General features: G+C 43.4%; 1 protein-coding gene across 1 annotated transcript in view; it reads right to left on the reverse strand.

Annotated features, from left to right (window-relative positions):
* Positions 1–9,072: 9,072 nt before the first annotated feature.
* The window catches only part of ZBTB47 (zinc finger and BTB domain containing 47), a 55,387-nt gene continuing 51,869 nt past the window's right edge, over positions 9,073–12,590 (reverse strand). The window contains exon 6 of the mRNA XM_077268019.1: positions 9,073–10,261. Within this exon, the coding sequence (XP_077124134.1) occupies positions 9,855–10,261 (407 nt within the window). The 3' untranslated portion in view covers positions 9,073–9,854. The remainder of the gene's footprint in view (positions 10,262–12,590) is intronic.

The following is a 12,590-nucleotide window of genomic DNA, read 5'->3' on the forward strand; positions in this document are numbered from 1 at the left end:
CCGTAATGTCCGATAACACAGTGAACGATAAAATGAGGGCAAAAATAAAGAAAAAAAAAACGTTCTGCAAGGGGGGAAATATTGACAAAATGTCTCTTTTCCCCCAGATTTAGAGTTTATTTGGAGGAAGTTGAAAGCTAAAACGTGACCCCATAACGGGCTCCTCCCAAACTTACGCCCTGGACCGCCACATAAAGCTCATCGGCTGGGAATTTTGCTTGATGTCCTCTTGTCCATAAGTCACGATGCTGTGAAAACATTTTGCACCCACCCAGACTGCATTGGGCAAGGCATGATGAAGCTGCATAGCATAGGATGACCTGGGGCGTGTATACTATCGCAACTGCCCTTTAGTCCTATAGGATACAGGACAGATCTCCGCTGTGTCCAGGATGAAAACTATGGCGGCTGTTCCCATTATTATTTTCTTTAGTTAAACCTTAATTTTTTTCATGAAAGGACAAAAAAAAACCTAATAAAAAATGAATAAAAAGTCAAAAAACAAAACAACGAACAGAACTTCTTCATGGTAGCAAAAGGCAGAAACAGAAGAAGGGAGACACAGCTTTCCGGACGTGGAGTCTCGCCAACACGGCATCAATACTCAATGTGAAAAAAATATATTATTTTCATCTGACAAATACAATAGTGCAATAGACATCAGAGCTCTCCGAGAATTACCAGCCCCCCACCCGGCTTCATGGGGGACAAAAATAAAGAACGGTTTCCTCTTTGATTCATTTTGACCAGGCGCCGTCACGGGAAGTAATAATAATTTACCCAAATAATAGGATGAAAACAAGAACATATGGCATTCGGACCCCACTGATCTCCAGAATAAAGGGGTCACAGTCCTACTTGATACTACTAATCCTTTAGAACCCAATTTACCTACATACAGATGCTTGAAAGATTTTAGAAAGGTTGGGGGGTCCTGTGGGTAAGACCTCCACCTTTTAAAGAATGGCAACCCCTCCCCAAGTATTGCAGCAGTGGGGTCCTGGGATAGCGTCCAACCAGGGGGTAACAGCTACAGTGGGGAAATAAGTATTTGATCCCTCGCTGATTTTGTAAGTTTGCCCACTGACAAAGACATGAACAGTCCATAATTTTAAGGGTAGGTTAATTTTAACATTGAGAGATAGAATATCAAAAATAAAATCCAAAAAATCACATTGTATAAATTATATAAATTTATTTGCATGTTGCAGTGAGAAATAAGTATTTGATCCCCTACCAACCATGAAGAGTTCTGGCTCCTACAAACCAGTTAGACGCTCCTAGCCAACTCATTACCTGCATTACAGACAGCTGTCTTACATAGTCACCTATATAAAAGACTCCTGTCCACAGACTCAATTAATCAGTCAGACTCTATCCTCTACAACATGGGCAAGACCAAAGAGCTTTATAAGGATGTCAGGGACATACCGTGTTTCCCCGAAAGTAAGACCCTGTCTTACATTAATTTTACCCCAAAAAGTCCCACCCTGTCTTACTTTCGGGGGAGGTCTTACATTAGCTGCAGAAATACGTTACCAACGTGTGGTGTCCTCCCCCAGATCTTGCGTAGTTTTCCGTTGGTGGCGTAGTGGTGTGCGCATGTCCAAGGTCCCAAATCCTCTGCCAGGGGATTGAAAATTGCAGCGATGTCCGTTATTCCTGCGGTGTTCGGTGGGCGCGGCCATCTTGCTTTGGCCGCGCGTGCGCAGAAGCGGCGCTCTGCTGGCCGCGGCTTCAGGAAAATGGCCGCGGGCATCCGCGCGTGCGCAGATGGCTGTCGCGGCGGCCATTTTCCTGAAGCCGCGGCCAGCAGAGCGCCGCTTCTGCGCACGCGCGGCCAAAGCAAGATGGCCGCGCCCACCGAACACCGCAGGAATAACGGACATCGCTGCAATTTTCAATCCCCTGGCAGAGGATTTGGGGGATAGCGGCGGCCCAAAGGTAAGGGCCTTATATTTCACAGCGGCCCCCCAACCCTGCCTTACATTCGGGGGAGGCCTTACATTGAAGGACCCCCCCGTAACCCCCACCCTGTCTTACTTTCGGGGGGGGTCCTACTTTCGGGGAAACACGGTAGATCATAGACCTGCACAAAGCTGGAATGGGCTACAAAATCATTAATACAAAATGACTGTCAATCGACATCGATCTGGGGCACCATGCAAAATCTCGCTTCGTGGGGTCTCCTTGATCATGAGGAAGGTGAGAGATCAGCCTAAAACTACAAGGGGAGAACTTGTCAATGGTCTCAAGGCAGCTGGGACCACAGTCACCAAGAAAACCATTGGAAACACCTTACACCGTAAAGGTTTAAAAACCTGCAGTGCCCGCAAGGTCCCCCTGCTCCAGAAGGCACATGTGCAGGCCCATCTGAAGTTTACCAGTGAACACCTGGATGGTTCTGTGAGTGATTGGGAGAAGGTGCTGTGGTCAGATGAGGCAAAAATTTAGCTCTTTGGCATTAACTCAACTCGCCGTGTTTGGAGGAAGAGAAATGCTGCCTATAACCCAAAGAACACCATCCCCACTGTCAAGCATGGAGGTGGAAACATTATGGTTTGGGGGTGTTTCTCCTCTAAGGGCACAGGATTACTTCACCGCATCAATGGGAGAATGGATGGAGCCATGTACCGTAAAATCCTGAGTGACAGCCTCCTTCCCTCCGCCAGGACATTAAAAATGGGTCGTGGCTGGGTCTTCCAGCAACACAATGACCCAAAACATGCAGCCAAGGCAACAAAGGAGTGGCTCAAAAAGAAGCACACTAAGGTCATGGAGTGGCCTAGCCAGTCTCCAGACCTCAATCCCATAGAAAACTTATGGAGGGAGTTGAAGCTCCGAGTTGCCAAGCGACAGCCTCAAAATCTTATTGATTTAGAGATGATCTGCAAAGAGGAGTGGAGCAAAATTCCTCCTGACATGTGCGCAAACCTCATCATCAACTACAGAAAGCCTCTGACTGCTGGGCTTGCCAACAAGGGTTTTACCACCAAGTATTAAGTCTTGTTTGCCAGAGGGATCAAATACTTATTTCTGACTGCAAAATGCAAACACATTTATATAATTTATACAATGTGATTTTCTGGATTTTATTTTTGATATTCTATCTCTCAATGTTAAAATTAACCTACCCTTAAAATTATAGACTGTTCATGTCTTTGTCAGTGGGCAAACTTACAAAATCAGCGAGGGATCAAATACTTATTTCCCTCACTCTACATGGAGTTTGTATGTTCCCCCCCGGCAGCCTAGCCAACGTATTCACAGGTTGATTTGCAATCGTGAGCCCCAATAGAAACAGGGGGCCACTGTGAGTAAGGACGCTAGTGATACATGAGGGGAGTGCGGAGATAGAACTTGCATTGCACAATGAAAAAGTTAAGTTCTTAGGTTTATCGAGAAGGACTGCGCCCATTTTAACAAATCCAAACCTGTCGTTGTCTCAGCAGACCACGTGAAAAAGGAAAAAAAGATACATACATGCAGTACCTCTAACTGCCTGTAGGCGGTGTAGTGTGCTTAATCTACGGGCAGCAATTTTGGACCACAATATCAGCAAAAAACTTAGAAGTTAAAGGTGAATGAACAATGAATGAACAGAAAAAAAAAATCATAATATGACAAAGTCACAAATTAATTTAGAAGAAGCCGACTACAGGCAGGAGGTTTGGAACTCTGGTTATGGCAGGATCCATACTTGTCCGTATTGTAGGCACCACATTTAGCCCCCAACCTCCGGTTCTACAAAGCTGAACACGTCTCCATAGAACAGTGATGGAAGTTTGGCAGATCATCGAGGGTGGAGGCCAGCATGTGAGTATTACAGACGCGTGAATCCGGCCCTTTAAAGTGACATGTGACAAACACACCGTGGCGATTCCTGTAGACAGGGTCTCCTTAAAAATGTAATTGAAAAACACAATGTTCCTCTTCCCCAACCCGCAACATTATTAAGGCTCTAGACACAAAAAAACGGCAAAACAAAGTAATGTGAAGCTGAAAGGCCTGAACACTTATCTCGTGCTTTCGGGCCGGCTCTATTAGGGTCTTACCGACATCTAACCAACATTTGGACCTATCATGACTACACTCATAACGCCACCTACAATGTCTTTTCACACACACAAAAAATAATTATATTATGTAAAGTTCAGTTTGCCCATTATTACGCCAAATTAAGTTATTATAAAGCTTTTGTCTTTCAATAAGTCTTCAGGATACCAGTAACGATGTTGGGACACAGATTTGGAACCACACCAAAAAGGTCTACATGGAGTGAATGACGGTGATGTTATTTAGGAAATGAGAATTCCTAATTAAAGATGACCTGTCACTTGCTCAAAAAAATTGAGTTACAAAAGCTTGTAAAAATCCTTGAGTTTCCCCGATTCTGCAGCTTTTTTCCATTTTGCGCAGCGTCGCTCCATTGCAGAGATATTCACATTTTTTAATGGAGCACAGTATGTGAAATCTCTTCTTGCAGTCCATCTGGGCATTTCTTCAGTGTCTTCTCCGGGAGGTGTGTGCTTTAACCCCTCCCTCCCAGACCTTGCCGATCTGTGATTGGCTTAGTCTGGGAGGGAGGGATTAAAGCGCCACCCCCAGAAAAGACTCTGAAGAAACACCCAGCTGCACTACAAGAAGAGATTTCACATACTGTGCTACAAAGCAAAAATGTGAATATCTCTGCAATGGAGCAACTCAACGCAAAAAGGAAAAAAGTTGCAGAATCAGGGGAGCTCAGAGATTTTTACAAGATATTGAACTCTTCTTTTTGAAGTGACAGGTCTTCATTAACAGGGTTGTTGTATAGATTTAGAAAAACATGACTGCTTGCTTCCAGAAACAGCACATCTGACTAGTAATTCAGTTCTGTTCCATTAGCAACATCCTTCATACATTTATGGCGTATATGCAAAATTAATATACAGAGTTTTCATAGGATCTAATGGTGGCTGTATTATATAGCCGGTGCCGCAGCAATTTAACCTCTCAGATCCTGTCATCCTCGCTTCATAGGTGACTGGTAATTACACAATAAATTACAATACTACAATATTGCGGCGTATGTAAAGTGAGCGCGGGTTCAAGACCCCCTAAGAGAATAAAATCTGTAAAAACATAAAAAAATACAAAAGTTTAAACCACACCCCCTTCGTTTTTTCTTTAAACAAAATCTAAATATATATATATTTTAAAATTAATTTTTGGTGTTGCTCTAATTGTCCAAACGAATAGAATATAAAAATTTGTATCCAATAAAGAGAACGCCAAAATGGTGGAAAAAAATAAAAAATATTGAGTCATATTACCTCCCCCAAAAATTAAATAAAAAAAGATCAGAAAGTCATATAGATCATTTAAAGGTGCCAATAAAAACTACTGCTCACCATACAAAAAAAGAAGCTCTGTGCAACTCTGTTGACTAAAAAAAACATGTTATGACTCTTAGAATTTGGCGACTTAAGTCAAATTGTTGCAATTTTTTTTTAACTTTTTTAAATTGGTAAAAAAAAAAAAACTATTTACATTTGATAGCACCATAATTACACTGACATGAAGAAAGTTAGCAGGGAGCGTCATAAAAACAAAACCTGCAAACAAATGCGTTTTTTTTTGTTTGTATTTTCAAATTCTACACAAAATATGAAGGGAAGGCGGTGAGGGTGCTGTTTATAAAGGATAGCAGACATGTTTTTCTAATCCGGGAACACTCCTTTAATACTTGTAGATCATCTAAACTGTCCATACACAGAGGGAGAGAGTTAGCTAGCTCCGCCCCCGAGGAGCACATTGTGAGAACATTGGAGTTCTTCACCTCTTTCAAAGTGCAGAAGATACCCATGCCAGTGGATTTGGTGCTCTGTGTCACAAGCACAGAGGGTCTGACCACTATAAAGAACTTTTTCGAATAAATGTGCAAGGATGTCAGTTTTAGTAGCATGTATCTGGGAGAGCACAATGGTAAGTGTCGAGTTATGTTAAAGGGTACACCTGAACTTTACAACTTAAAGTGACCAGAAGCCTCGTCAGAGTCGTGCACACCATCACTCCCATCATTATTGCAAATGGCCTCCAGGGAAAAAAAAAAAAGTTACAAAAGTGACAATGGCAACTTTGGTATTCTCATTTTTGTGACATTGAACTTTTCTGCTCTTCGACAAAAAAAAAATGTTATGGGAGCCAATCAGAATAAGGGGAATCTAGAAGAGCAGAAAGCTGGAGTCACACTGGCAATCAAAACTGCAATTGGGTAAAGGGGTGGGTCTTAAAGGGATCCTCAGTGTTAGCTCTTAAAGGTGCCTAACAGAAACCACATATTTTACAACACAAGACCTCGTGGGTGTATCCATATTACAGATCGATAAAAGTGCAGAGCCATAGTACAGCATATCTAGAGATACATGGGACACTCATGGACATCTTGCATGGCTACTAACAACCTTCTTTGGCCACTATAACACTGCTGGATTAAGAACTGGTACTACCAGCAGTTCAGGTGAGGACACATATTATACTGGAAACATAAAAAATGAAGTAGCTTTGATTAATAATCCCCTGCCGTTTTGTGTATACAGCTACTGCGCAGACCCGTCTTGACAGATGCCATACCAATGGATGCAGCATAACTGGGCAGCTTTCTGACACTCCTCTCCAGACAGTAGAAAAGGTGACGAGGATCAGGCAGGATCTGACTACACAAGGGTTTAAATTGTAGTCTGTAACCACGGAGCCAAATAGATCTGCACAAGAGCTGTATACACAAAACGGTGGGAGTTTTAACCCCTTCCCGTTCCGGTGCGTCCTATGCCAGGCTCAGGAGCTGAGACTCCTCCATCTACAACAGGAACCAGCCGATTAATACCGCTGGGAGAAGTGACCGGAGCTGGCGTCAGTCGCTGTCACTAAACCATTTAGATGCCGCTGTCAATCTATGACAGTAACATTTGCCTCGGGGGACCAAAAAAAATCAAAACAACGGTAGAACTCGGCAGCACTGATGCCTTGCAGCGCTGGAGTCCTGGGTTCAAATCCCACCAAGGACAACATCTGCTAAGAGTTTGCATGTTCTCTCCATGTTTGGGCGGGTTTCCTCCAGGTTCTCAGTTTCCTCCCACACTCTAAAGACTGATAGGGGATGTAGATTGTGAGCCCCAATGGGGACAGTGATGAGGTCTGTAAAGCGCTGTGGAATTAATGGAGTCTTTTTTTACATCTTGCAGACAAAAAATTCAAAAAAAACGTAATCAAAATGTACCCAAAAATAGCAGCAACAAAAACGGCAACCTCTCATGACTCTAATGTCTGAAAAATAAAAAATTACAAGTCACAGAAAATGGGGACAGACTTTTTTTTTTCCTTCAAAGTTCTCAATTTTAACCACACAAAAAAAACACCTACAAAAAATTTTAGCCTTGCATTTTTTGTTCACCATTTCACTGTACTTGGAATTTTTGTCTAGTTTTTCAGTACATTGTAAGATGAAATGAAATTCTGGAAGCCTACAGCCACCACTAGAGGGAGCTTTGTATATTCTGTTATAAGCCTATATACACTAAGAACTACCCCTAGTGATGGCTTTATAAATCTGTATGTAGTTATCTCCCCCTAGTGATGGCTTTATAAATCTGTATGTAGTGAGCTCCCCCTAGTGGTGACTGTATAAATCTGTATGTAGTGAGCTCCCTCTAGTGGTGGCTGTATAAATCTGTATGTAGTGAGCTCCCTCTAGTGGTGACTGTATAAATCTGTATGTAGTGAGCTCCCTCTAGTGGTGGCTGTATAAATCTGTATGTAGTGAGCTCCTCCTAGTGGTGGCTGTATAAATCTGTATGTAGTGAGCTCCTCCTAGTGATGGCTGTATAAATCTGTATATAGTGAGCTCCTCCTAGTGGTGGCTGTATAAATCTGTATGCAGTGAGCTCCCTTCTAGTGGTGGCTGCAGACGGACAGAATTATCACAGCACAATTTGTCTATAAAGGGTAATTTGGAAAAACAGAAGTCCAGTTATAATACAGATATATTATGGGCAAACATTTTAAAGGTGATTGTGTTAATTTTTGCCAAGACACATCGGTCCTTCTATGCCTGAAGACCATTACATATTAGGACTTTTATGACTTTTTCAAAGTGAGTCAGCAGAAAATGACCACTCAAACCAAGCACAGGTGCTCTGTGCACCCTTGCTGTGGAGAACTACTTCAGTGAACCTTCCAGAACTGCAACCTCCTCTCGCTCCTGTACAACCAGAGCTGTCAATCATGGAAGAGGAAGGCGAGGAAAGAATTATAACGAGTAGGTGGGTAGGTGTGCTGAACTACTTTCGGCTGCGCTGAGCGCCTGAGCTTGGTTTGAACAGTCAATTTGTGCCGTGCACATTCAATAAACACCTGATGACTTGGACGACCATCTAATATATATAGTGATATCCGGGATCCTCATAGCAGATGCCCGGGGTAATGAAGAATCGGGGCAGCTCTGGCAAACAGCTGGATCAGTAGGTAAAAGCATCTTTCTTGTTGATTGAATGGATTTCACCCGGTTGTCAGAGAGTACGATTTATTGACTTGTGATTCTCTTTTTGTTGTCAGACCCAACATTAGTATTTTTATTCAGAGCTCCGGTACATTACCGAATGATAAATCTGGATTTTGGGACGAGGGGTCGTGGAGTTAAGTTCTATGGTCTAGAAATGAAGCAACAACCTTCCTTCTCAAAAAGCGGAGGACCCCTGTAAGACTGTCACCATATAAAAGGTCAGGTAGGGAGCAGTCCGGAGATTACACCGAGCCTACGAATGGCACGACCTGTGTCACTGTGCAGGTGCGTACGGCGGCCATAAGACCCCATAATAAAAATGTAAAAAAAATACTCCGATTATGCCAAAAGGACAGATGTAGGCTGGGGCGGAGAATCAATGTGAGCCCCCCAATAGGGAAATCCCATTTACCAAACCTGTTTCCTATCACCTTCACTTAATCTTATTGTTCCTTCTCACTGGGGAAACTTTTTGATAAGTTTCAGAAGTTTCAACAACAAAAAAAAAAAAAAAAAAAGAAGTCCATTAAAACTGGGAAAAAGTGACGTATTTATGTAACCGGAACAGACTCCGTCCCGAACAATTGTAAGAAAAAACATGATGCCATAACCATGATGAAATGTCGCGGACAATATGGCGGCCAACTCCACCATCAACCGTTTTTATCTAGGTCCACTGGTTTATTAAACCAACACATAAGTCCGGGAAGGTGAAACAGTTTCTATATTACTACTTTATGTATGTGTCTGCTTCCCGGGGGCAGACTCACCGCGGAGTGCCAGGGTAGGCACGCTGGCCTAGAATTCATCAGCAGAGGACACGAGCGCACCTTCCGCGTTTGCCAGGACTTCTTGTGTCTTCCATGAGCTTCGACCACGAGCTTCGACCATGGGCTTCGTCAACCACATGATGAGCACATGATGCTTACATTCCCCCCACAACTGCAAGACCCTCAGGACCACCAGGGCAGCTGTGCGGAGAGATGACCTCCGAGTTTCACAGAACATGATACAAAGTTAAAAGAAACAAACAAACAAAAAATAACATTAATATGTACTAAAACACAAAGAGCACAGTAGCGAGAAGTCGGCTTGTAGCACGTTGTCCTCACCCTTGTATCTTAATGCTGCAAGCATGTGCAAGAAGAGTGCAGTCATGGCAGATAGGCGGCCGGGACGTCTATCCACCATCCGTCACATCTGATCACAGACGGACAGAACATAGAAAAGGAAAAGAAATCGGCCATGATGCCACAGCGCGGTCTCGGAGGAGGGAGCACTTCAGAGCGGTCAGGCCCAGTCTTAGCTTGGTCTAGTTGATGTTAGAGTTTATCCGGCCGGCGGGGAAGAGCGGGGGCGGAGGCGGCAGATGGTGAGATGGCGGAGGCATGCTGTGCGGGAGGGAGTGGAGGAGCGGTAGAGAGAGGGGATGCTGAGGCAAGGTCGGGGACAGGCCGGGGCTGGACTGGCTCGGTGAGTTTCCACTTTGTGACGAGGCGGAGAGACTCGCCGCTGTGCCGGGACTCCCGGGAGTCGGGGGGTTCCCGCCTTGGAAGCATTTTTCTCTGTGAGCTTTAAGCATGTTGGAAAATCGGAAGCGCTGGCCGCACACGCTGCAGGGGTAAGGCTTCTCTCCGGTGTGGGTCCGGCGGTGGCGCTTCATGTTAGGCCGGCTGGTGAAGCTTTTACCGCAGATCTCACAGATGAAAGGTTTCTCTCCTGAAGACAAGACAAAATGGTAACGAGGTTTACCCCAAAGCAAAACAAGACATACGCAAGAAAAAACACTGCAGCAATTCCTGCCGTAATCTCAGTCTTTACAATGAAGGAATCTTCTCTTTTTTTTTTTCATTAGATCAGTCATGCCCCCTTACAGGGCTCCAGGTTTTCGTGCGCCCCTTTAACACATACCACAATTCATGATGCACAGATACAGCAGAGAAGTATAGGTATAGTACAATGCCAAAGATTTCACTTCTTACATTACATAAGTGATATCAATAGCTCAGAAACCAGACAGTATAGTCTTCCACACAGTATTATTGGAACCATATAGTCCTCCCTACAGAATAATGAGCCCCATATAATGCTCCACATAATATAATGAGCCCCATATATTGCTCCCTATAATATTATGAGCCCCATATACTGCTCCCTACAGAATAATGAGCCCCATATAATGCTCCATAAAGTATGAGCCTCATATAATGCTTCATACAGTATAAGGAGCCCCATAAATTGCTCCCTATAGTATTATGAGCCTCATATACTGCTCCTACAGAATGAGCCCCATATAATGCTCCATACAGTATAATGAGCCCCATAAATTGCTCCCTATAGTATTATGAGCCCCATATACTGCTCCCTACAGAATAATGAGCCCCATAAACTGCTCCGTACAGTAAAATGGACACCCATATAACGCTCCATAGAGCATTATGAGCCCCATATATTGCTCCATACAGTATAATGAGCCCCACATAATGCTCCATACAGAATAAGCCTCATATTTTGCGCCATACAGTATAATGAGCCCCATAAATTGCTCCATACAGTATAATGAGCCCCATATAATGCTCCATACAGCATGAGCCCCATATATTGCTTCATACAGTATAATGAGCCACATATAATGCTCCATACAGAATGAGACCCATATGTTGCCCCATTCAGTATAATGAGCCCCATATATTGCTCCATGCAGTATAATGTGCCCCATATATTGCTCCATACAGTATAATGTGCCTCATATATTGCTCCATACAGTATAATGTGCCCCATATATTGCTCCATACAGTATAATGTGCCCCATATATTGCTCCAAAAAGTATAATGAGCCTCATATATTGCTCCATACAGTATGAGACCCCTATATTGCTCCATACAGTATAATGGACCCATATAATGCTCCATACAGCATAATGAGCCCCATATATTGCTCCATACATTATAATGTGCCCCATATATTGCTCCATACAGTATAATGTGCCACATATATTGCTCCATACAGAATAATGAGCCCCATATACTGCTCCATACAGTATAATGTGCCCCATGTATTGCTCCATACAGTATAGTGAGCCTCATATATTGCTCCATACAGTACAATGAGCCCCACATAATGCTCTATACAGAATAGAACCCCATATATTGCTCTATACAGTATAATGTGCCACACATATTGTTCCATACAGTATAATGAGCCCCATATATTGCTCCATACAGTAGAATGTGCACCATATATTGATCCATACAGTATGAGCCCCATATACTGCTCCATACAGCATAACAGACCCCATATAATGCTCCATACAGCATAATGAGCCCCATATATTGCTCCATACAGTGTAATGAGCCCCATATATTGTGTATACAGAATGAGCCCCATATATTGCTCCATACAGAATAATGGGCACCACATAGTGCTCCTTACAGAATAAGGAGCCCCATATATTGCTCCATACAGTATAATGGGCCCCATATTATGCTCCAAACAGAATGGTCCCCATATAATGCTCCATATATAATTGCTCCCCATACTGCTCCATTTGTAATTGGCCCCATAAGATGCTCCCATATGTATTTGGCCCCATATACTGCTCCATATGTAATTGGCCCCATATACTGCTTCATATGTAATTGGCCACATATACTGGTCCATATGTGGTTGGGCCCATAAGATGCTCAATATACTGCTCCATATGTGATCAGCCCCATAAGATGCTATATATTTAATTTTCCCTATATACTGGTCCATATATAACTGGCCCCATATACTGCTCCATATTTAATTGGCCCCATATATGATGCTCTAAAAGTAACTGGCCCCATAGGATGGTCCAAACATTAACAAAAAAAAATTAAAATACTCCCCTCTCCTTGCTGGCCGCTGCTCTGCTCCGGACTCCTCAGCGCTGCCGTCTTCTGGCTGTCTACACTGACTGTTCAGGCAGAGGGCGCACAGTACTGATGTCATCGCGCCGTCTGACCTGAAACTGACAGTACACGCAGAAGACGCCGCAGCGGTGGAACCGGGAGAGGCGAGTAT

This window comes from Ranitomeya variabilis, chromosome 6 (genome assembly GCF_051348905.1).
Source record: "Ranitomeya variabilis isolate aRanVar5 chromosome 6, aRanVar5.hap1, whole genome shotgun sequence".
Lineage (NCBI taxonomy): Eukaryota > Metazoa > Chordata > Amphibia > Anura > Dendrobatidae > Ranitomeya > Ranitomeya variabilis.